This window comes from Pteropus alecto, unplaced genomic scaffold, assembly GCF_000325575.1.
Source record: "Pteropus alecto unplaced genomic scaffold, ASM32557v1 scaffold131, whole genome shotgun sequence".
In the NCBI taxonomy this organism is placed as follows: domain Eukaryota; kingdom Metazoa; phylum Chordata; class Mammalia; order Chiroptera; family Pteropodidae; genus Pteropus; species Pteropus alecto.
The window spans coordinates 24070667-24097749 of record NW_006434709.1 but is presented as its reverse complement, the minus strand read 5'-3'; the positions used below and the strand labels follow the sequence as shown (position 1 = coordinate 24097749).

General features: G+C 39.5%; 1 protein-coding gene across 17 annotated transcripts in view; it reads right to left on the bottom strand.

The window, feature by feature from the left end:
- Positions 1–27083, bottom strand: part of SLC8A1 (solute carrier family 8 member A1) — a 310488-nt gene that overhangs the window by 281941 nt on the left and 1464 nt on the right. For 7 of the 17 annotated variants that reach the window (XM_025045189.1, XM_025045202.1, XM_025045199.1 and 4 more), the window contains exons 1-2: positions 26905–27077; positions 9355–11189 (exon numbers count right to left, since the gene is read on the bottom strand). In XM_025045189.1, the coding sequence (XP_024900957.1) occupies positions 9355–11153 (1799 nt within the window). In that variant the 5' untranslated portion in view covers positions 11154–11189; positions 26905–27077. The other 10 variants (XM_025045193.1, XM_025045195.1, XM_025045196.1 and 7 more) reach the window with 4 other exon arrangements.

The window sequence follows — 27083 nt, the reverse complement described above, 5'->3', positions numbered from 1 at the left end:
TCTGTACACCCACCTCCTCAAGTAGAGCATGAGGTTCTCCATGGCAGGGCCTGTGTCTTAGTCACCACTATCCATGCTATCAAACCTAGGAAGATTCCACAAGCTTCCTCTGGCTCCTCAGACGTACTTAGGCAATTGTTACGTACATTTGATTTCAAGGATGCAATTGCTATTTTTAATAAAGAAGCAGCTTGAGTGAGTCCCATGTTTATTTTCTTACTCTCATACTGTCTTTTGTTTGCTTGAGCAAAAACTTGGACTAATTCCAGGCTTCACTTTACTTTAGTAATAGCTGAAATCTAATCAGGGCTGTATATTTTTAGTCTCTTTCTAGTCCTTCTGCCTGCCTCCCTTCTTCCCTCCTCCCTCTTTCTCTGGCCACACCCTCCCTTTTCTTATTCTCCCTCTGACCTTTCTTTTTCCCCTTCTTTCTCTCCATCCCCCTCTTTCTCTCTTTCAGCTAATACACAAATCCCACACACATAGACATACACACTGAACTGAATAGCTCCCTTAAAAAACTGTGTCAAGTTAAGAAACATTTAGTGTGTGAAAATGAAAGCCATCCTTTGGGAATTGTTTTTGTTTTATTGTGCCCTAAAAATTAAACTCTATGTAAACAGATGTCTTAACTTTACCTTGGTAAATTGTGTGTGTGTGTGTGTGTGTGTGTGTGTGTGTGTGTGTGTAAGAGAAAAGTTCTCTGTTGAAAGGGAATGGCTGGAGGCTTCTGTTAAAGGTTATAATTAATTATATTTATAAACATAGCAACAGTGAGTTACTCCAAACAGACCAATAATTCACCTGCAAAAGTTAAAAAAAAAAACTACTTTACTTAAAAAATCAAACGAGTTACAAACACTCCTATATACTGATTTTGTATTGTGTGTGCTACTTATCATTGGATTTTAGGTGGAAGTTTTGGTGTCATTCTCATTTCCTAGAGAAAAAGTAGTCCAGAATTGGATTTGGATTTTTGAAAAAAGTATTGGAAATTCCATTTGCTCTGCGTAGGTTCATATCAGATAAACTGCCATGTGGGTCATTTATTCTAAAGAAACCTCCTAACCAAGAATTCTTGCAGTTAACGACTTCTAGGAGCCGAGAGTATAATTTTTAAACTTCCTGGTAGCGCTGACACAAGGTAGCAAGCGTCTTCTAGTTCAGAGTCTCTGTTGTCATTAATTTACATTATGTTGTAATATATATTAAAAAGATAGACCAAGAAACTACTATTTTAAGTATGGAGAAAAGCAACATTCATTGTTCAGCCATATAAGGAAGTTGAAAAACGATACAGGGACAGTGAAGGCAATGACAAAAAGCTACTAAGAAAGAAGTTTCTTTTTTTATTTAAGAGCAAAGGGAAATAAATAGTATGAGAGAAAATAATAGATAATAATTATACAGGTCAGGTACATGGAGGGATTACATCATTTAGCATTTTTCTTGCTTCTCAAACTCAGTTAATCATGGCTTTTCTAGAGTGTGGGTGGGGTGCAATGTGGTTCAAGAATTCCTGGAAAGATAGATGACTGCTCTGGTTTCTGTTCTTCTGCATGAGCCATGTTTTAGTCAGGGTCACAGCATCACAGGCTTCCTACACGCTCATCCTGGCCTATGAAAGGCATTTGGAGGAAGAATAGCACCTCATGAGGCATCATAGATTTTACAGTCAGGCAGTCCTACTGATAAAGTCTAGATCCACCCTTATCAGCTGTGTGATGCAAAGAAAATTAGTTACTCTCTAAGCTTCAATTGTTTTATCTGTAAAATGAGTATAATAGCACCTATCTAATACAGTCATTTGGTGATTAAATCAAATAAATATTGTAAGAAAAACAGCATGAAATCTGGTTCTCAATATACCTGAGACCACTACCACCTTCACAATCATCACCCCAACACCACCACCATATACAATACCACCACTTCCAACATCAAAACCACCACAGCTATCACCATTACCACCCCCATCTCCAAAACCAGCACTATCACCACCACCACCACCATCAGAATATCCCAAACCACCACCTCCAACACTGCCATCACCATTGCAGCCACCACCAATATCATTATCACCACCATCACCTCGACTACCACCATCACCATGACAGTCACCACCGCCATCATATCCAAAATCACCAATGCCAACACCATGACCACCACCATCACTACCACCACCACCTCTACCACTATCATCCTCATTTTACAGAAGAGGTGAGCTTAAGTAATTTGCTGAAAATCACAAAGCTAGAAAGGGCAGGAGTGGAGTTCAAACTTGGGTGTGGAATCCAAGTTGAGGGATCTGAGTTGAGGGCTCCGGCTCCTCCTAAGTCCACCTTTATCTCAGAGAGTCTGACATGGGGAAGTGTTGTGGTCTTGGTTTCGAGGTTCACTACAGGGTTTCAAGGGTACCCAGAACTCCAGATCTCTGCTATCTAAGCCTAAGAAAAATTGTACCTGGAAATAAAATGTCTTCGGGCTATTTCATTCACATATAAATTACCAGGTTTAGTGAAATTTCCTTGGTTGCCCTGGTATCATGAATACCAGCCTGTGAGGGCCCAAGTTCTGCCTTGGCTCTGTTTTTGCCCATCGCCTCCATATCTTCGACTCAAAGAATATAATGCCTATTCCTCAGCCTCACTCTGTGGAGACCATTGTAAGAAGGAAAGAAAATGTCATGTAGTGCACCAGTCCTCAGGAGGAAGGCAGGAAATGAAAAGGTGTTGTTTATTTCGCCTGGTTCTCCAATGAGACAGCTATATAGGCCTCTGAAAAGAATAAGCCCTGGCTGGCTCAACCTTTGGCAAATAGATGGGCATTACATAGGAGTATGTTGAGCCAGGAGAGGAAGCAAAAAGATTTCCTTTCATTTTGCCCATAGTGTTGATGGCTTGCTTTCCCTCCCAGGATCTTCTGGACTTCCCATTGCCAGGGCAGAAAAGTGCAAGGCAGTATGAGAAGCAAGCAGTTAAAGTCCACTAGCTGCCACAGCTGCTGGTCTGCTCAATCAGCACCATCTATAGGGCTCCCTTCAGCTGGCTTCCCCGAGGTGGTTATAAAGATCATCTCTAGCACCAATGACCCACTTAACATTTGCGCTGTCCTCCTTTCCTTTCTGGTCACCTGACCAAAGACACTTCTATTCTATTGCTGCAAGGATAACACTTGTTTGCATGGCATTTAAAATGTAAGACAGGGCCTAATGGCTTTCCATCCTAAAGAAAGAATCTTCAATGAACAGATTTCAGTAACCATGAGAGAACATGACGGAGATATTTTATAGAGAAACCTCTACAGTTCTCAAGATATTGTAACCCATAGGTAATTTTCTACATCTAAACTAATAAGGACAGAACAGAATAGCAACAAATAACTCTATTATAGGTGTGATATCCTCAAGGTTGTTCCATTCAAAAGAACTAAGCATACTTAAATCTCTCTCCCTGCGTCACCAGTGTCATCAGCAAAGAAAACCAAAGAAAATCTCATCTTGCTTCACAATTTAGTATAAAATCTGCTCAGGGTTTACCAAGATGGTGGCAATACACAGGTAACTGAGAAAATGGGGTGAGAGTGGGAGGCGAACTGGGTTAAGGGCTGCTCAAGTGGGTACAGGATCAAAACCATTCCTTGAGACCAAGGACTAATTCACAAAGTACAACATAAAGTACTGATAACATTTTACTAGAAATCTTGTAATTTTTCTTTAGAAACTACAAGCGGCAACGTGGTACAGAAGGGCAAGCACATAAGCGTTTGTTTTTAAGTAGATCGGCTACTTTATTTATTTTTTTAATGTTTATATTGTCGTAGTAAAAACATTTAACGTGAGATCTAGCCTGTTAACAGATTTTTAGGTGTACAATACAATATTGTTAACTACAAGCACGACATTGGACAGCAGATCTCTAGAACTTATCTATTTTGCATTACTGAAACTTGGTAATTTCAGATGACTGTCAATTAGCAACTCTCCATTTCTCCCTCACCCTGCCCCTGGCGACCACAGTTCTGTTCTCTGCTTCTATGAGTGACTATTTCAGATACTTCCTATAAGTAGAGCCATGCAGTATTTGTCCTTCTGTAACTGGCTTAACGGAATATATGCTCAGACTAATTTAAACACCCTCAAGATGATTTAAAATTCCATTAAAAAATAATAAACGTTCAATGAGTCTTCCATTACATTTGATAACCGCCCTGTCTATTTAATGAAGTTTTACCAAGATGACTCCATCTTAAAATGCACATTTTATTTTTCTTTCAAATTATGCTTCTGTCTTTCAAAAGCAAACACAAATATTTTGTCCAAAATTAGGGCTTCTCCTACAGCTTACACCACGTGTGCATAATGATGTCTGCACTTAACAAAGTATGATTTATCTCATTATCTCCCATTTTAGATTATAAGGAGTATATTTCTTTGTTTCCTTCATCATGAATAGCCCAGTGTTAGACACAAATTAGAGCTTAGTAAGTATGTGTAGATTGATTGATAAATTCTCTTAGCCCTGAACCAGTGAAGCATTTAGCCCTTCTAGGAATGGCCTTGAATGATGACTCAGAAAAGAGTTCATACTTTAAACACTTCGATATGTCTAAACGATGAAATCGCCTCATTAGCTAAGATAATTTTTTTTTTACATAACTATATTATAACCCCAAACTCTAATTAGCTATGGGAAAATGAGATTACAACAGCAAACACGGCAATCTGGTTAATATGGTAAACAACCCTTATGCACATAATCAATTTAGACTCCTGGCAGTAGTGAATTCAAAATCATAAATGTTTTTTGGCTCTTACTCTGTCTTATTTTTATAATAATTATGCATTCATAAAAGTATATGCACTTATAAAAACATTTCTTGTAGTTACAATTTAGATTTGCAGATAATACTATATATGGTTTGGTTCCAAGAAGGATAACTATTCTAGTCTGAAAAGATAATCCACCAAAGCAGAAATTCATTAAAATCCTAAAATTATTCCATCTAAATTTCTTATATTAGCATATTACCTAGGAAAATTTTATGTCAATGTGAAATATTTTATTTTAATTTTATTTAAATACGTTAAATGTTAACAGGCTAAATTTAATAGGCTAAATGTAGCAGGTAAAATTTTTCTGCCATAAAGTAAATCTTTACTGTGTTGGACTCAGGTAGCATGTACTAACAGCCTTTCTTGTCTAATGTTATTTTCTCTAGTATTTTTAATCATTACTTGTTGCCCCAAACACACATAATTCTTCTGATCATTTCAAGTTTTCTTAATATTTTTGTTTCTTCCTTTAATTTTTTAATAGCTGGCTGCCTTCTTGTATTTGTTCTACTCTCAGAATTGAATTGCCCTCTCCTATAGCTAGGTCTTTAATCCTTGAAATTCTATAGAGCAAAAGAATACTGGTAATATAAATAACAAACACAAAGTATTTCTTTCCCCTGGAATGTAATAATTCCATAAAACCTACATAATAATGAAATTTTGTTTCTTTTCTATTTCTTGTTCCAAAAAAGTAATGTAAATATTTAGTATCAAATAGCTATATTTGTTGAGATGCCCTGCATACTGTATTTCCTAGTTAATGAAGTTACAATCATACTTGAAAATGTAATAGTTGTTAAAACAATATTAATTTTGGACAGATCCATTGTTTAATAAATTATGCAATGGCTAGGAACCCCCAGTAAACTCATTTGCTAAACAATATATTACATAAATTTTCCAACCTACATACTTTGTTTTTCAACTCTACATTTTAAATATACAATAGTGAATGCTCATGATCTTTGAGTTGTCTTCCAAACCTGATATTAACGCTGGATTACAACTAAGTACTATAATTAAATTTGATTTGTAAGTATATTAGTTAATTAACCTTAACATTTTCTGGAAAGTCAAGCTAATGTTAGATCTTGGAAGCCCAAACGACATTTTGTAATAATCAATACCACTAAACTAGCATCATTAAAGAACAACTATTAGTAGCACTGAGACTTTGTGGATATCACCTACCCCACAAATCAAATGAGTATATTCTTAATTTATTTTTTATTAGCTGTTAACATTAGACAGAATTCCCTGTTGAAAATCAAGATTATCTGGCATGGGTTTACTACTTGTCATTGATTGAGTTTAAACAAACATATGTGCTAACTGTTAACTATATCTATTTAATGGGTTTTCCATTAAATACATTTGATTAGAGACTATATGCATCACTTATCATCTATCAGTATTGTTCTCAAATATAGATTTTGTTCTTTAAAAAGTTCAAATTGACACATTTTACAAACGATATAAATGTCTATCCAATGTACTGTATACTTGAAACTAATAAGAAAATTTTTTTAAAAAGTCAAACTGAAATATTTAAATTCATTTATGTAAAAATATAGATGAATAGGTACAGATATACTTATAAATTTAAATGACTTCTTTCACACTAAAAATAAGATCAAAGATTAGGAATCTCTCTTGTTCTTAAAACCAAAGAATCAATAAAGCTGACTAGACTACCTCTTGATCTCCATCCCTGATCAGATTGGACCCTATTTTTACCTTGGTTAATGGTTTCTTAAAATTAGACAGTCTTTAAATCCAGGCTTTTCCAGGAATCTCTTTATGATACTCTGGGAAGAATCATAAATTCTGGCTTTACGCACAGCATTAAAGAAACAAAAAAAAATTTTTTTTTAAGTATTTAATAGAACCAGCGGTGTCAACAGTTCCACCTTTGTATTGTAGTTTTTTAAGTAAGTCATCTCTTGAGATTAACTGTGTAATTGGATAAGATAAAAATTCATTCTTAAAGATAAATTGGGTTGACTCTACATGGTTCAACTTCACTGCATGATGATATCTCTCTCACTTGGATCTGACTGTGGACCTGATATTGGAGATGACTACCAGAGGAAAAAAAAAAAAAAAAAAAAAAAAATAGAATAAGGCATCATTGATAATATTATGTTTTTCTAGAAACATTATGGTTGAATCCTTCGTGCTTAGCTTAAGGCTAAGTCCTAGTCACCTAAACAAATTTCTTCAAGCAAAAGATCAGTTAAACATCTATGAAGCTCATCAGTAGTAAAACTATAATGTCAAGATAAAAACTTAAAATTAAAATTCTAAAAAGAAGAAAAAATGCAAGGCCCTAATTATATTCCACTTGTAAATAAAATGTTTTGCCATTTTTTAAATTTCATATCCCAACTTAGCAAATAAAATTCATTGAGCTTTTAAAACTAAAAACTGGTGATTAATCTCGAATAGTACCAAGAACACGCATACAGAGATGCCATACTGATAATGCTACCAATTCTTACCACTTTTCACAAGATATATAAATTACTAAAGCTGGAATTTGGCAATATTCCTTCCTTGGCAAAAATTAAATCAATTTAATGGCACAGGGTGAATGTTTTAAATGGAGTTTGGCAGAATAAATCATTCCATCAAATTACTCAGTCTCCCCTCCCTCCCTCCTTCTTCTTTTACACTATGCCCCAAAGAAGGTTATTTATTCATGGTTTGGTAAAAGTCCTGGACAGCATAATAGATAGGGAAAGCTCCTCAAATAAACAAATACAGAGCCATAATTAAGAGAAAGCAAGACGAAATTTTCATGAGAAAATATCCTAAGTAAAATGAATAAACAAAACAGAACACTAATTTGGTTATACTTAGGGGCTACCCTTGTGAGTTCATTTACTAACATGTAATACTCCTTTAATCACATGCAGCACACTTTTACATGGATTATAAGTGCCAACTAATACAAGAGGGTTCAATAACTGAAATGATTAGAAAACATAATGAGAAACAATTCCTAGTAAAGGAACAGAGTTTATATATTAACATGGGCAGAATCACATTTGATACAAGGCCTTTGAGAAAATCTTTCCTGGAGTATGCAGGATATTTATGTGCTACTATATTACTATCTTTTAGTCAACTATGTGTCCCAACAAAACACATCTCAATAAATGAAACATTAACAACATAAGAACCAACATAAAATATTCATCAAAAGCTATCCCCCCATACATCCGAAGATAGATACTATAATCTCTGCTTTGCTTGATTTCATTGTGATATCACACTCACTAATTGTTTATATATATTATAGAGATATAAAGACATTGAATGGGTCTCTCAGGAAAATCTGTTCCCTCTGCCCACCCTACCACCCCATCTCCGTGTTTGTTTTCTCTACACTTTTGGTAGGAGAAATTTCATCTTGGAGAGAATGTACCTGCCATTTGACTTGTCACAAGGCATTTATGCAAGAGTTATCCATTTATAGACTAAACTATTTTCATATTTTTCTTCCTGATATTCCTAAGTTGCCAATGATTCGACTAACATAATGATTCATTTTATTGTCTTTTGTTGCATTGCAGATACTGGAAAGTTTTTTTTTCCTCCTGCTTTCCTGTCTGGACATTCATTGCTTACTGAGTCATATTTTCAGGCTTGCTTTTGGTGAGTGCCATGTCCCTTCCCAGGCAAGGAAAGAGAACTAGCTCTCTAAATAGCAGCTGTTAATGGAAAAATCAGTGCACAACCAGGCACTCCGTGTTACAACACTGTCAAGTGTCACTGTAAAGTGGCAATAAGAAGAGTAAATTGTTCCCCACTTCTTTTCTCTGACCTGTGTGCTCTGTCAGCTTGGATGCTTGGACAGAATCTTATTTCTCTCCCCATCACTATATTGGTAGGGTAAAAGGGTTTGTTTAATTGTGTAAAGTAAAATCAGACTGGAACTAAATAAGACATTGACATAAAATTGAACAGGCAGGATTGGTCATTAAGTCACAATTAAGCATTAGAATTTAAGTAGAAACATCATCTTCTATTGTCACAAAAACACAGTGTCAGATAAAAGCAGCAGAGATGGCTTCGGTGAGCCCTGGTAGCCAGGACATTCTTTTCAGAGGTGTTTCCTTTTTGGGCTTTCCCAATTTGTACTCAGCAATGAAGTTAGGGACTAGATGTAGTGTTTTAAATATTCTCTTTCTGTGTGTATATTATTGATTAAAAAATAGAATACAACTTTTTCAACCATCATAAGTGGTTTGATAAATTTTGTCATTAGACTCATTCTATTCTAATCTATAATGTACTTAAAACATGCAAAAGTACAAAAGTAAAAATAAAATCAAATTAAGATCTCTGAGTATAGAGCATATCGATGGTACAGGAGTGAGGACTGAGATGGGACAGTGGTCTTGTATAGTAACTATTCCATTCCTTATATGCTATTTAGTTTTTTAAAAATGCACACACTCTCACATCCACAAACACACCCAACCACATAAGTATATAAAAAAAGAACTTACACAATTTCATCATTCTGGAACTCGAGCTCTCCACAAGTGTCCTCAAAGTCCTCTCCTCCACCTCTGGCAGTCCCTTCAATGGTTTTATAGGGAACGATAACATTTCCTCGAGCTCCAGATGTTCTCAATACTTTCACCTCCATGATGCCAATGCTCTCACTCACATGAGTCACAGGTTCCTCGAAAGTAAAGATGCCTGCGTGGTCATCATCAAAAATAGTCACGGTGGCAGTGGAGGGAGATCCGAGGCAAGCGAGTGAAGAAACGTGATTGGCTTCCAGTATGCCATCTTCTGAAGCTTCAGAAGATACTTTGACATTACTGAGATGCACAAGGAAATTTTCATCCTCCTCAAAGATATCATCATCAATGATGCCAACTCTGATTTCCTTCTGGGTCTCACCAGGCTTAAATACTACAGTTCCTTCAGTAAATTCATAATCAGACCCAGCATTGGCTGTGCCATCCTCGGTTCGGAAGTCAACAAACACAGTGTTGGTCAAATCACCACCTCTGCGGATAATAGTTAGGGCTACAGTACCACAGTTCTCCAGACACTGGTATGTCCCTTGTTCAAAGAAGATCTTACTAACAGGGTCATTTTCAGCCATTTCAGTGTTCACCTCATGCATGCTGACAGCCTTCCTTGCTTGGTCAGCTGCATGCCTCTTTAAAATGTTGCCAGCTCCAGTCATCAGGCGAGTAGCTTGAATGCGGTAAAATGCTCGACTTTTTTGCTGCTGACTTAGGACCTGGTAGTTAGCTAATTCTATTAATTGCTCTATTTCTTTCTCCGGATGCTTCTGCTTGAGTTCCTTCAGAATCCTAGCCATTTCACGCCTAGCTTCTTCATCATCCTGGTCCCTCTCATCGACCTCCAGAACCAGAGCTCCATCTAAGAAATTGTCAACATGAGAATTAACAACTTTCCCATCCATTTCAATTTCAGTCTTGGAAGATGGTCTGTCTCCTTCATGTTCGATAATCATCCCCCTCTGCTTGCCCGCCCGATACCTCTTGTAGACATATTTGTAAAACAGAAGCCTCCGGTCTGCTACCCAAGCAAACACAACACAGATGGGAAAGAAGAAGAAAGTAAGCAATCCTTCCCAGACCTCCACGACCCCAGGAGAGATGACAGACAAAATAATGTAAAGCCAGGTATAGGCAAAGATGCTCCAGGCTGCCGTCACAAAGAACACACGCAAATGCTTTATCTTCCTTGTCTCTCCATCTGGGACCACGTAAACACAAAGCGCAATGATGATGAACATATTGAATGCGGCACTTCCCACGATGGTGCTTGGACCAAGGTCTCCAGCAGTGAAGTTATGGCCACACACTTCAATAACTGAAAGGAGGATCTCTGGAGCAGAGGATCCCAGGGCCATCAAGGTCAAGTTGGAAACCGTCTCATTCCAGATCCTCACAGTTGTCTTCGTGGTCTCTCCATTGGGTTTCTTTATGGTTATTTCTTTTTCTTGGGATGTGATGACTTCTATAGAGGACATGAACCGGTCAGCAATGATGGAGACTCCAAGAAACATGTAGACCATGGCCACAAAATACACAGTAGCTCTAGCAATTTTGTCCCCAAAGGAAGGGTCCTGGGGCTCCCAAATGGGTAAAATCACCCCTCTCTTGCAGTAATATGAGCCGGTACACTCTCCAGTTGCATTGCCTTCCCCTTCCATTTCTGTCTCAGCGCTTATATGGTCCACATGGGAAAATAAGAGAGCCACGATGGCTAACAGATGAAATCCGAGCGAAAAGGTGGGTGAGAGATTTACTTGCAGCATGTTGTACAATGGCAGATTTCCAACTGTCCCAACCTACTGGTAAAAATAAGATGGGGGTTGGGTGAAAGAAAAAAATCATATCATTAGAGCCAGATCCAAAGCATAACTAATTACGTATTTTTGCTAATTTTACCGATGATTTGCTTAAATTTGACTATCACAAAGTCAATGGGTGGATCATTATTCTAAGAATCCATCTGTGATTAAGTAATCCTTTGTAAAGTTTCCAACTCGATCTCTCCACCTGTGAATTTTCTATATGGAGTCCCCGTTCACTAGGCAATGTGCCCAACTGACTTATTGGAAATGAACAGTTCAATTATAGCCTGCCTAGTCACATGCACATTTATGCCTGCTAACAGCCAATATGAAAAAAAAAAACAACAACTTTTGAAGCATTAAATAATTTCTCTTTGTTGCTGAAGCAGATTTTCTTTTAAATTTTAGTATGATTACCTTCCAGAAACTGTTTCATTGTCAAAATCACCTTATTAAGATTGATGCTCTGAAGTTCAGACTTTAAAAATCCTACCAATACAGGACCCTGTTAACGATCCTAAATTCTGCAGCACATCCTACATGGCATTTCATGAAATCATGTCATTTGCTCCAAACCGAATTGGAAATACAGGGAAATCTTCATACTTGCCTGCAATCGAAGCTCAACGGTATTTGTACTTGAGGGGAAAAAAGCCTGCTGTAATGCAATATTTCCACACATTTAGTACCACTTTTAAAAGCATGTTTGATGAGAGCACATTTCCTCCTAATTTTCAGCAAGCCCAGGTCTCCTGCTTCATTAGCATCTGGGCATCTGGTTCTTCAAGCACAGTTCTTCACATCTGTGCACAGATCTCGCTTGAGAATCTGCAGGCTGTCCATAACAGGAAAGGGAGATAACCAGGCCCAAGTCTGGCTGTGTGTAAGCCTTTTGCCTGGCAGGCTGTGAAATCAGTGTTACCAGCCATAAAATGTTCCTTCTCATGTTGATGTCATACTTTCCACGGTCATTCTAAAACACATCATAGTTCTACAGAGGGTTCAAGTGACCAAAAAATGCAGGAGCAATAATTCCACCTAAATTAGCTCATGTGGCAGAATGACAGTGACCACAAAGTAACATGATGAAGGGCTGTAGGTAATTAGGGTTGTGGCAACAGAGTCACTGAGCAGCACAAAGCTTGGAAAGCAAAATGCTGGACTAAGCCACTGCGGCCTCAAGTTTGCACACCAGCTTAGGCGAAACTCCGCTCGGATCTTACATCAACTCTGCCTCCAGGGCTTGCTGGGGTGCCAAAGCTGAGGAGGATCTGCTCCCCGTCAGGGTCACTCTGGTCTGACATCAGACAACGTGGTGATAGGAAGAAGTCCTGAGTCAGAACATAGTCTTATGGCCCAATAAAAAGTTAAAAGTAGAGCTGGATTAGAGTCTTTCACAGCCTCAGGCTATCTGAGCGTCTCCCCCACCCCCCCCCACCCCACCCCTGCCCCTCTGCATTCACCTACTTTCTCTGGCCCATGCTTGCTGCTGATGGCTTATACTGGAAACTGCGCCAGGACTCAGAAGAGCCCCTCCGGACCCAGCACATTCTGGCAGACCCTCAGACAGCCCACAATTGCCTAAAGCCCTTTATAGCTCATCACTATTAGAAGATAAACGTTGACGTTTTTCCCGTAAAGAAGTCACAGCAGAGGGTCGTGGTGCTAGAATTCCATTCTAAATAAAAGGACAAAAAATAGAAGCATATTTTCAGAATATGCAAAAGTTCATGGTCAGTGTTCTGCTTGTTCAGTTGTTGCAGGGCTTGAGCAGGTTGTAGCATCTCTGCTTAAAACAAGGTGACATTGAACCGGCCTGTAAGAGCAGTGGAAGGTCTAGTTCTAACTCCCTTATGCACGCATTTATTCCACAAATATTTGAGTGCCGCCTAATATGTATTTCTTAATGACCTGCTAAGCTTTCTTCTAGGTCTGAGAATTCATCAATCAATAAAAATAATAAAAAAAAAGTTTCCGTCCTCACAGACTTTATATTCTAATGGGAAGGAAACAAATAAATATAAATGTCAGATGGGAAAAAGTGCTGTAGTGGAAGGAGGAGAAATATAAGTAGGACAGGGAGTCTATGTGCGTATGAGTGTATATATATGTGTGTGTCAGTGTGCACACACACAGCGTACAGAATTTATAATGGATGGTTAAGGAAGGCGTCTCTGATAAGGGGATATCTGAACAAAATCCGGAAGGAAGCAAGAGACTAAACCTTGTGGATGGGTATGTGCAGGGAGAGAATTCCAAGTAAATGCAAAGACCCTGATGGGACTTGTGTTTGGCATTGTCTGGGAACCACAGAGAAACCAGTGTGACAAAAGGGCAACGAGCAAGGGGAGCAGGGCTCAGCGGGGATGGATCGTGTGGGGCACTGAGGCCATGTAAGGCACTGATTCTGGCTGTGAGGGAGATGGGAATCAGAGGGAGGTTCTGATCAGAGGTACGATATGAGCTAATTTTCCTTTTAAAAAAGATCTTTCTGCTGGTTCAGTGGAGAATAGACTATAGGGGCAAGGGTGGAAACAAAAAGACCAGAAAATCAACTGATATAATAGAGCGTAAAGTAATCTTAGAGAACTATTGAACTTGAGCTTGGACTAGCCCATTGGAAAACCTCTTGGATTCCATACAAGGTTAGGAGGGCCTAGGTGGTAAAAGTCCCATAGAAAGTTTCCAACAGCTTAGCTTTTATTTTATGGATTAGAGACTCAAACAGACAAACATCAATAGTTGTGATGTAACATGTGGGCTGGCATGTTCCTAGAGACAGATGCCTTTCACTCTCCAGCCTTTTAGCAATTACCTGACAACCTCTTCCTACACACACCCTCAGAGTAATCTCTTAGGTCAGCCAAGAAAAAGCCCTGCCCCAACTCACATCTCACAACATGTTCTTACTTAAAAGGGTATCAGGTATCCAACAGTGGGTGAAGAGGTAAAAAGTCCATCATCATCATCAGAGAAAAAAGAAGAGGGCTTCTGAAGTTAACTCAAAAACATCACAATTATATTCAAAAGGTGGTAGTATTATAACTTGTAAAAATCAGTTCTGATATACCTTATTGGCAACAAAGCAACTGGAAAGAACTATCTGGATTTCGGCTTTATTAAATTAATACTAAATCTAAATGCTGATGAGAATATGGGATAGGTGTTATCTAAATGAGAGCTCCTTCTTCATTCTTTTGTCTCCAATCTTTCAGGGTCTTTCCTTTGTCATCAGATTCAAGCAGATCGACATGACTTTCCCCACTATCTCCTCAAATACATATTTCCAAGAAAATTATGCAGGAAATAGAGGCTGTTGATATGTTTGTCTGCTGGCTGGCTTTCTTATATTCTTCCCTGATCTACTAAACTCTGTAACAAAGAATAGGCTGATTTTCATGGTGGTTTCAGATCAACTCTTACATCTGTGGCCAGTTCTTGCTTAGGAATAGCTATTACATCATCCAAAAGAGTCTTCAGCATAGTATCAAGAATACCTGAATTATCTTCTGCTCACTATTTATTTTAAAACAAGTCAAACAACTCCAGCACCTACAGATTACAGACCTGAATGGCACTGACAAAGGATGTTGAAACGATATCCCACTGAGTAAGCCAAGCAGCCTATGTTGAAGGGAGAGGTCGTAGAAATGGAAACATATACCTGCAGACAGATCTTTATCAAACTGCCTGTGTAAAGAGTGAGGAAGAGAATCCCCCAGCAGAGGCCTGAGCAGTGAGGCTGCAGAGCCTTGGGCTCCTTGTGAGAAGCTATAGCCGGTTTTGACTACTAAGGAGAAACTGACTCAGAGAGAAGGAATACCTCTGGCACTCCCACCAGTCCAGTGCACTGAGGCTGCCTAAACTCATTCTGTTGATTGGCAGCTGGGGTTAGTCCAAGGAGCTCCCTGCCTCTCTTTTATCAGGACCTGGAATTCCCCTCTATGTAATTCTTGCTGACTGAAAGCCTCAAAGCTAAGAAATTAATCTGTTTCTAAGGCAACATTAAAGTAACCACAAATTCTACTATGGCAAGCACTTCTAAATGCTTCTAGACAATGAGATGATGCCAGAGCATGACTTTCCTTATCTGACCATCCACCTAGGCTGCCAATTACTGTTCTGGCCCCCAACCTCAGGCCTTTAGGCCGTGATACGCTGCAGGAAGGAGTTCAGTTTCCACAGTAACTCTCTGCTATTACCTCCCTCCCACCCCCAAGGAGAGCTTTTTCTCTTTGCTGCTTGATAAATTGAAACAAGACCTCCAGGGGACAGGCAGTGACAAGTCTATAAGGAGCTCAAGCCTTTTCTGCTTGAACTTGGAGGACTAGAGCCAGGATCCTGTCCCACATTAGAAAACGCCCACCTCATTCATCAAAGGAAACAACCAGAGTAAGGGTCAGACAACATGGCCAGAAAAGGAAAGATGGATTTAGAATTTAGGAAAATGAAGAAGTTATTGAAAAGTCATGAGATGTACCCCTTGGCCCTGTCCCCTACTTTGTTTTTCTACACAGAACTTTCTACTTTTTATGTGCTGTACAATTTACTTAATGGTTCCGTTTACTGTCTTTCCCTCTCTAATAGATGTAAACTCTGTACAGACAGGGATTTGTGTCTCTTTTGTTCACTGATATATCTCCAGTTCCCATAGCAGAGAGCCTGGCACGTAGAAGATGCACAGAACCTGCTTGATGAATGAAAAAAATCATTCAGATAGGGTCATGTGCATGTGCCGATTCACCAAATCTCTGATAGTGAATCAGAATCTGGGAGCTAGGCCTGAACATCTGTATTTTAAAATGTTCTCTATGTGAAGTGGATGCCCCTAAAATATGCAGGGGCCAGTATCACACTGAAAAACCAATGTCAGTGTTAGGTGGAGAAGAGGAAACGTGATTGAAGCTCATCGTCAGAGAATTTCAGACTGGAAAAACTGATCTCTAGCATAACAAGAGGGGCTGAAGCCCTGACATTTCCCCCAGCATCTGGGTGTGGGTCCTTCCACATGAGCCTTGACTTGCTAATTTCTCCTGGAATGCCAAGATCATGTGCTTTGTTGAGAGGGTCCTGATATTTTGGACATTCTCAGCAAAGCATATCTTTTCCTTTCAGTACAATAAAAAGAGATCTAGTCAAATACAAACCCAAAATCATCTCCATTAGAGGACCCATAAAAGGGAAAGTGCATCAAGAATTCAAATTTAAATATATTCACTCTGCATACTGACATGGAAATATTGGCAAGAGGAAGCAAGCCGGAGAATAACAAGAGTCTTCCAATAGTAAATAAATGAAGAATTCAGAGAGAAGACGCTTTGCTAATCTTGGGCTCTAAGTAAAGTCAGCCAGGATTGTCCTCTGATTCATTATCCAGCACCAAGGGCAGGATAAAGGCCCCAGTCAGAGGCACTTATGACAATAATGACTAAAACAACTGACTGAGTGCTTGCTTTGTCCCAGGCACTATATTGACTGCTTTGCATTCATTATTCCTGATCTTTCTGACAATATTGCAAGGAGTTATTACCATGCCCATTTTACAAATGAGAAAAATAAATGGTTCTTAAAAGGAAACTGGCTGAAGTCATAAAAGCATAAGTGACAGGCACTTTGGGTTATACCATGCTTTCCAAAATGGCAGCCATATTTGTTTGTTTGTTTTCACTACATAGGTTAACAATACTGTTAATAATAATACTATGGTAGTAAAATGCTCCTTTATTAGGTATTTAGTGCAGAACCTTCCTCTGCTGCCCCTCCTCCCATCTGAATAAGTGTGTGTAGTTTTCAGTATCTCATCAGAGCCTTTCATGTTTACCTCTCCTGTATCCTGCCTCCCCACACCCCAAGTGAGGGTGTTATAAGCATCCCTTCCTATTCATCACGAACCAAGGGAAACATGATCCATCTGGAGGATCATCAGCTAAAATCTGAGGTCTGAAATCACTCCAAAGTCACGTAATAATCTCAAGGTTTCTCCATTTGGTCAGTAGAAAAGAAAATAAAGAAATCCTAGCAGTGAGCAAGCAAAACTAAAATAAAAGAGGGCAAAATGGGTGGAGTTGGGGACAATACCAAAATTTAGCATAACAAATTAATACTTTGCTCTAATAACAATAAATGAATATTTTTTAAAGAATCTCAATGCAGCTCATAAATTCACTGTCTGGGGGGGCGGTTCAAGACATTTATTTATTTATTTATTTTAAATTTTTAAACTGGTAAGTAATCCAAAGGAATGGGAAAACAACACATTCATTCACGGTTTTTCTGTCAAACAACTTAATCACTCATATATGCCAGATACTGTTACAAAGATGAGTAAGTTAATATCTCCAAAGAAACTCACACTCTAGTGGGGCATTACAGTAGTCAAGGAGTGAGTTCCCTTTCTGGCAGAACTGTTCCATTCCTAGAAAATCAAGAAGAGAAGAGACTTTCTAGGCACTCAGATAGTGAGACCATAAGGGCACCCTGATGCCCTCAGAATGAACCACCCAGTTCCCAGGTTAATGCACCTGGGATCTTGGGGTAATACAAGCAGGTTTCTAGAAACTTCATACTGCTCAGCCAACAGTCTTGCAACTGAGAGAGGTCAAGTATAGTGAGCTCCTGGAGGTAGGGCCTTGAAGCATCTCTTCTGTACCCTGTGAATTTTTCATGGGCCTCAGAAATCAGCCATTTCAGATAATAATTTGTTCAGCATTCACCCTAAAAAGAAAGAGCAGTCTTTCTCTGATGTTTGACCTTCTACGCACATAAAAATGAGGTCATATACATGCATTTATATCTGGGTCCCCAACAAAGGTTTCCTACCTAAAAATATTTTCCACACTAGGCTGGTGACATTGCAACTTAAGAAATTTGTTTATTTGAGTAAAGTACAACCCTCTCTATATTCCTAGTTCTAAAGAGGGAACCATTCATTTATTCACCAAGCATCTAGTGAGTGGCCTCCATGTACAAAGCCCTGAAATGGGAAGTTTTGACACTACCCTTTTTGAAATACTGGCCTAAAAGGGAGGAAAGGCATGAAAGGCAGAACTGGGTAGAAGGGTAGAAGAAGCATAAAGGGCATAGGGCAGGCTTAGCGAATACAAACTAGAGAGCAGGCAACATGAAAACAAGAAGCCCTTGGTGAATGTGTGTGTGTTAGAGGGGTGAGGGGAAGGGGGGAGCGCAGGGCAGAGAAGAATGGACCCTAATAGGAGATCACCAGGGCCCTCAAAAGAGGAGATTTAAGCACTAGGAGTAACGTATACCTGCTTCATAATTTTGTCAAGGGTTAATTCTGCCTTTTCTAAGTAGAAACAGGTAAGGATTGCTAGGACACTTCATTGACATGTGACAAAGACCCAGCAGAAATAGAGTCAAACCTTCTATCTAGGTTCCATACACAAGCCCTGAATCGAGGTAGAAAATACACAGAAATATAAACCACAAACTGGCAGCCTTGGGAGCTGAGGAAAGCTGTGTTCTTTAATTTATAGGCTCTTTATGGGGTATCATCTACTCTCCCCATTCACTTCATCTCCAGAGTAAATCTTTGCAGTCACTCTTTTCACTTTTTTAGTCTCCCCCTTGAGACTGGGGAGGTTTAATACAGAATCCAACTTCGAGCTATATGATAGGAACCTCTAAAATGCCTTTTAAAAAAATCTTTTTTAACAAGGAAAATACTGGTTATATGAGAAAAGGATGGTGAATTTCATCAGCTTTTTCCCTGAGTCATTAAACCTCATCTTCAAAGTAGGCTGTTTCTCAGGAGCTAAGATCCTATCAACTTGAAGTTTGTAAGTCTTTTAAATTTTCCTGCATAGTCTCAAATCACAGTTCTTGAAAGAATAAGGTGTTCTTGAGAAGAGCAGAAGTAGGAAATAGGAAGAAATAGTTAAAGAAAAAACTCGAGGCGATAGATGCTCACATAATAGTGACCCTTCATTGATAATATATGCTAAAGTTTTCTAAAGTTCCTGACAATATGCTCAGTGGCATGGCTCAAAAACAAGTGTATATGTACATAGAACAAATTAACTTTTGAAATAGAAGCAGCTTAGAAAGGAACTAGCCAAATTTTATAATTTAGAGGAATCAGTTGAGTGGCTTATGGGAAAACATGAAATGTTTACACAAATACCTGAGCAGTTTATAAAAATATAATTTCTCTACAAAATAAATCATGTAGTGAATATTCCATTTAAACCCACTCCATACACTTGTATTTGAGGAACTGCTTAAATATTGGCTTAAGTGTTATGGTTTCAATGTTAGTAACTATGCCAGGACATTATGTTCTTGTTTGTTTGTTTGTTTGTTTGTGATAGCTGAAAACCTACCGGAGAAAATCAATTTTAAAAAGTAGAGAAAAAAAGTCAGTGGAGAAAGAAATGCTAATAATTTAATCATTTAATTAGCAAGTAAAGACAGTAACTTCTGCCTATTAAGCCTTTGCTTAAACAAAGACTGTTTTCGTCAATATCAATGACTAATGAAAGAATTTAATCATTTAATTAGCAAGTAAAGACAGTAACGTCTGCCTATTAAGCCTAAATAAAGACTGTTTTCTTCAATATCAATGACTAATGGAAGAATATTCATTCATTCATTCATTCATTCAACAAATATATATTATGTGTCTGGAAATGTACAAAGCATTGGGGCTAGGACCCTGAACTAAACAGGCACATTCTCTTTCCTCCTGGAATTTATTATCTAACTGCGAAGACAGATAACAGATATTAATTTAATTATTATAAAAAGAAACATAATTATTAACTATGATAAATGCTATAAAGGAAAAACACAGTCCAACAAGAGGAAGTAATGGAGGACCTGACCTACTACGGTGTTAGGAAAGGCTCTGCTGAAGACATAACAGGAGAGCTGAATTTTAGGGTACTCTGCAGGAAGCCAGGCAAAAGGTTGCTGGAATGCAAGGCCTTGCTTGGGTTGATGCTTTTGTAATTATCCTTCTCTGAAATGGGATTACTCACAGACCACCTTCTTAGATATGCTGGGGTGAGATCATATTTTTAAAAATACTAAAAGCAGTTTTTTATAATTTACATGAGACCTTTGCCCTCTGAGATCACAGGCATGCAAATGAAGTTAACCGCAGTCTACCACGCCCCTGTGGGCAATGTGGTGGGTTGTGAGCCTGAGGGCCAACGGAAAGGCCCGCTGATCTCAGCTCTCACTGACCAGGCATGTGGACCTGGACAAGTCACTTCCTCTTTTTTGGCCTGATCCGTAAAATTGGGGAATTTTGCTAACAATCTAAAGCTATGATATTCTAATTCCATTTCTAGAATTCGCATTATCAAAGAAAAAAGAGAGATATGACTTTGGTAAGATGACTTCAGAGTCATAGATATGGATTCACTATTTTTGATTTCACTCATAAAATAATTTCATTTCATATGCCCTCAATATGCTTATTTGTTTAAAAAAGAAAACAAAACAGATCTCCGATGTGTTTTCCAGAGCAACCAGCTGTGGTTCTAAGCAGCAAGAGCAATGGATGAAGAGAAGCTCTTAAAACAGGCCACTGACAACTGCCCATCCAGAAGAAAGACAATGATGAGTCAGGGAGAAAAAAGAGACATCAACTCTGCCTAGCACCACCTCACAAATTTCATTTCTAAAGGGCTCAGATCCCTCAACCTTTGAAAGGTAGATAGTTTTGGAAGAGCGACTTAGGACTTCTGAGAGACATCTGATATTCAACTGAACACTTCCCCAAAGTCTATCCTTTTGCCCCCTGGCTGATGCTACTCACTCTGGGGCTCCAACCTGGTCTACAGAGGAAATTCAGGTTTGCATGTAGCGTAAGCGGTCCCATTCTCTAAACCTGCTGCCGGGTCTGGATGCTATCCATCGGCAGAGCAGAGCCAACAAGGGCCCCAGGTCCTCTGCTGTAAGGGGAAGCAGATGTGAGGAGCTGGAGAAGCTCAAGAAGCTCAAGGGAAAAAGCAGCAGAGCCATTTGGTGCTAAACAAAGAAAAATCACCTGTAATGGCACAGAAAACATACCATCAAATTGAAGAGAGGAGCAGGCTGCCAGGTGGTCTGTCCTTTGCCTGACCTCTCAGATTATTACAGCCTCTCTCCTTCAAGGCTATGTTGGAAATTCATCATAAATTTTGGTTTCATGTGTAAAACACATTTGTACAATGGCTTATGCTATCATTTGTTCCAGATCCACAGTTCCCATGGTATGGTACTGATGGTGACAGACAGCTAATTTGAAAAGTCTGGAAATGACCCTAACATTGCCCCAGGGTTGTCCTTGTCATAAATTAGCTGGGGCTCTTTATTTAAAAATAGCTAGGCTTTATTTATTTTTGAAGGCTTTTTTTCTTCTCTGAGAACGAGCTAAAATGCCTCCTCCTCCATGAAGCCTTCTCCAATGTTCTCTTCTTCCTTTCAACTCTACAGTATTTTGCTCATTAGTTGCAGCGATCTATCTCACTTGGCCCAGTATTTAGCTATTCTAAACCAGGACATCCCCAAGAACATAGAATGTGGCGCAAGAAGCATGGCTTTTGAACAGCCTTAAAAACCCGTACCATCACCTATTAACTCTTGGACAAGTTATTAAACTGAGCCATCATCTTCATTTTTAAATTAGGATAGAATGCTTTCTTGCAGGACACTAATGAGCATGAAATGAGAAAATATATACTGAGTGCTTAGACTGGTCCCTGGAACATAATGGGTGCTCAACAAATGTCAAATAACTCCTCTTCATCATCTGCATTCTCTGAGAAGCCCATCACAGTGCCTTGCATACACTGAGTCCTCAATAAATATCATGGGTGGGTTGAAATAAACTGCTGAATCACCCTCTTGTCTGTTTGACTTCATATCACATCAGATTCAACCAGGAAATTATTAATTATGCTAACTCATATGCAATGACATCTACAAAGTAATTGCTTTTCTGCCTTTAAAAAAAAAACACGAAGATGGATTCTACTATTTACACATATTTTTCTATGTCTAGTACACATGCAAGAAACCATTTGTCTGCACTGACATCACACTAGCTTTCTAGGTTACTGGTATGAAATTCCAAAATGATACAGTACAAGCCATTCAGGATTTTAAGGATATCGTTTCACAGCAGGGAAAAGATTTTGCCCATTACTCGGAATACTTGAAAAGGCTAACATTTCAAGAAAGGATCAAATTTTTTTGTTACCTTTGCTGCCCAGAAGTAAAATTTCAGTGTGGAAGTTTATTTCTGCCGCTCCTCTCGGCAGTTCTGTTCCCAGGCACTCAGGTCCCTCACACTTCCCCATCAGAAGGGCCCTAGTTTCAAAATTCTTTCACTTCCTCTGCATCTTCCTGTGTTCCAGGCCCTCAGGACTTTCTATCTGCCAGCCGATCTAATAAATCAACCCAAGTTCGTGAAAATGAATAAGATGTTAATGGTATGCGAGAATTAATGGTAGCTCTTCCTCAGGCAATATCATTGCATTTTACTAGGGATCTACTTACTGCATGGAGTTGCTTATTCAAAGAAATGTCTCTAAGAGTGAAAAATTTCATATCCTATGTTGGCTGATGGATAAATGCTTTGAACTTAGAGATGTTTTTCCCTCCTCAAAACATCTTATAGACTGCTAACTTGCCCTTGACCACAAACACATTTCCTTCACTTCAGCAGCCAGTCAGGGTTTTTCTCTTTCTTCTCCCAAAATTGGTAAGAAAGTTTCAGGTAAAGAAAAAATGTGATTCTCTTGAACCTTTGTCTACCTTGTTACTTACTACACTCTCCTGGTTGGGTAGATGAAAGGACAATCACAAACGTAGCTATAAAACACTGAAGGTTCAATACAGAGTTGTCAGCAAAGAGAGCCTACCAAAAGCAATAGAGGCAGCATGGGCTGTGAGAAACTATCTTCTAAGCTAAGTCAACACACTGGGAAGAGGCACCCAACCTCCTAATTTGTATTCTGAACTCCTTTTGATAAAAACATACCAGCAAGCGTAGTTTACCCTAGGAGTCTCCAGTTCAGAAAAATGGGCTATTTGATTTACAAATCCTACTGAGAACCTAATCGTCGTTTAGTTTGTCTTCAAAAATATGTGTTATATAAAATATATTTTGTGATGTGTGTGTGCATAAGAGGCTGAGGAGGGAGGGAGGCTGGGAGAGAGAGAGAGAGATGGAGACAGACACACACACACACATACACATACACACACACACACCTTTTGGAAGAGAAAGAAAACTGGAAATAATCCCTCTGCACTTAATGAGGCCCCACCGGACTAGCCCTTAGTCCAGCGCAAAACCTCAGAGGCAGAGTCTGAAAGCTCACATTCCCAGAATCCGGTCCATTTCAATGGGTCAGAAAACATCTCACATTTATTTCCACTAAATCTCAAGTATGTCTCCAAGCATTAGACACCTCTTTGTTCAGAGAGAAGACTGAAAAGAGCTAGTTCAGCAACCCACTGGCTTGGTGAGCCACAGTTACCACTGAGAATTAGAGCCAAAGTGATAGGCAGCTAAGGGAGTTCTAAGCGATGCTAGATGAGATTCCAGAACCTAGGGAAAGTCGGGGAGAATATTTGCCACAAGAGGGAGCAGGAGAATTTGGTCAGATGGGAGACCATTTGGTAGAGGTTCTGATGAGGGGTCTAATTATGAGGTTTGGATGATTTGGGAAGATGTTTTGGCAACAGACATTTATCCCTTAGAGGAAAAAAAAAAAAAAGGATGAAGAGATCTGGAAGAAGAGAGAGCTCATCGCATGTTGATTCCTAAGTTCTTAGTAAATGTAAAGCAACAATTTAATTTTTGGTTAAAAGCAACATACACACACTCTGCAAAAATAGAAACCATGAAAGGTATGTACTCTAACTTCCTCGTTTTATTGTGCATTTCTTTTTCCAGATTTAATTTCTATTTGTTTAGATGTTTTTTATTTCCATGCTGATGGGACAGGCTGCTTGCTTCTTACTTACATGCTAGTCTCCCTCTATCTGAAGGCATCACGGAGAAAGGGCTCCTCTCACTGAATTTCAACGTGAAAATCAGATGGTAAAGTCCTAAAATGCACTTACTCTGGGAGAAACACACCCATGAGCTAAATGAACGCTTTAACTTGCTTTAAAGGGGGAACAAAACTTTATTGGATCCGCAAAGCTTTCCTCATCATTTATTTTGTCAAAGAAACACATTAAGTATTTAGGGGGAAGGAACCATGCGTTTACTTTGGAAGATAAATAAAAGTCTATTTTTGTCTGATAAAAAACATGTTAAATATAGCTTGCTAACAAAATGCTGAAGATTTCTTAGAATATACTTTTTCCCTCAAAATGTAGTAAGCTTAAAAGAGCAATTAATATAATTCTTGCAAATCTTCCCGTGTTACTGACTATATTTCACTTTCCTTTTGTAATTTTATTTGGAGTTAAAGCACTGCTACTGCTATGCATTTTCTTCCCCTTCATAGCCAACAAAAGGATTATCTGGTTCTCAATCTTAATCCAAAAAGATACAGTCGAAACCTTTAAATAGTTCTGGTAAAAAGTAAATAGAAAGGTAGAAAGGTAGGTAGGTAGATAGATAAACAAGCAGACAAATATAAAGTATAGCTTTCATATTCTTTTTAATTCGTTACTTTTTCTCTTCCAGCCCTGTTAAGCTTGTAAAACACAGTAGACGAAGTCTCATTGTCATGGACACTTACTCCTTTGCAACATCTACACAGCTCAACAGTGAATAATGGTTTACCTTTGTCTAGCTCTTCTCCTCGCCCTTAGGAATTAATCATTCCATATTTAATAAAGGACAACAGCCATTTTAGGGGGTAAAATCAGGGATCCTTTGATAGTAGCTGGGAAAAATCCTAATTAAAAAGAGCCCTTAGATCCAAATGGAATCCTTCAAGCAGGAAGAATTTATAAAATGAAAACCATTTAAGAAATCACATCTTGCTTTTTGATGAAGTAAGTGGGTCTTCCCTTCTCATTCACAAGGCCCCAAAGATGGAGCTAGTCTCCGTTCCTTCCTCCTTTCTACCCGCCTAACCACCCAATTAAGCAAGTTTAGAAAAACCCATAGAGCTAAATCCAAGTAACACAGGATTTGAAAGAGGAACCTAAAGACAATCATCCCATTTTTGGCTTTGTTTTCTTATCTGAAATGAATGAAACATCTAGATGCATTTTCCTCCCTCTTCTCCTGACTTGCTGAGGAAGCTCTGGGAAAGAGAAAACATGTGAGGGGCTGTGTGTGTGTGTGTGTGTTGGAGGTGTGGGGGGGGGAGGTATACTTTAAGAATCCCCTCCTAGTCGCTCCCCATTTCGCTTATGAAATCTCTACACCGATGCTGGATTGTGGATGTTCTGTTGCTCACATTTGGAGATACTCAAGCTATGCCTTTAACCAGATCTGATTAGAATCTCCACCTACTCTGCTAGCTCCTCCATGATCGAGATGCCTGTACTGTCTTTACCACATCTGTCATTTTTTTAAAAAGCTTCTTCCACTACACCTCCTACTGATATCCTTTTTTCTCTTTTTAGTCTTTACACCTCCAGCAGGACAAAGTTTGTATTGTTATGTTCACAACCACTAGTGGCTGACTAGCAGGAGAGAGAGCGCGCCAGCAAGGGAGACATCCTAAAGGGGGTTAAAAAAAAATACCTAGTGCAAAGCACGACTTTCTTTCCAATGACTGCGGACACCATGCACATTGCTCTCTTCACAAAAATTCTTTGTTAAATTTGATTACTCTGCTCTGAACTCCACCACTTCCACTTTGTCTGGAGAGGGAAATACAAATTGTCAGCCCAAGCCATTCATCAGTCACCAGAATCCATGGGGGAGGGGATTTTTAAAATCAAGGATGGACACATACTGTATTTTTTAAAGCATCGCCTGGGCGAATTTGGTTTCTTTCGCTGACTGTCCACCCATAAGACCTCCCTCATCTTCATTAAGGTGGAGCCAAGAAGGGTATCCTCACATCTCACAGCACAGATCATTTCCTCTAGAGCCAGCAAAGCTCCAGAGGCAGATAATGCAGCTGCAAAGTTCCTTTCGAATTTCTTGGGGAGGAAATATGCAGCAGAATCCCCAGGGCACACTCTGACATAGTGCCCAGAAACCGGGACCCTTCCTTCGGCCCATTCCCCCGCTGCATTTCTCCTGCCTTCGCCCGGGGCCTGAGCCACACCTCCCTCTGCTCCGCAGTCGACGGTGAAGGAGCCCCCAGGCCCGGCCAGAAAAGAGGGGACTCGCAAAGGTGGTCTCGGGGAAGACCCCAGGGATTACCAGGAGGAGGGAATGACCGCGAAGCAGAGCCCAGTGGGTGGGGACGCCTGGATCCCCAGCAGCGCTGCATTCGGGTGGACTCAGCTCTTCGCGCCTTGAATCCTCAGAGCCCAGCGCTGTGCATGGTGCAGCATCTCTGCTCAGTAGCCCTTTCTTCCTCCGGCAGCCGGCACAGGCAGGCAGGCACACTCACGCCCAGACGCTCGAGTCCGGCAATCTCACTCTCTCGTAAGCGCGGACACCCCAGAAAATGAGTAGGGACACACACACACACACACACACACACACACGCACACGATTTAGGAGCCGGTCCTTTGTCAAAGCGGAGAGAAGTGTAGCCTTATGAACAACAAATAGAAAATAGTTGGCGGTATCTGACCAAATCCCTCCTGCTTGCCCATCATAAGATCCTACCTGGTTTGGGGAAGTGTGGATGGATCTTGCCCCCGTTCCTTCACGCTACTAGGAAATACGGCACACTCCCTCCTTTTAAATAGCTCCCGATTAGGAAGAGGTCGCTCCCATCTTCAGGGGTAAGCACAAAGCAGGCGACAGCGGGCAGGCAGGCTCGCGTGCAGCGCCAGCGCGAGCAG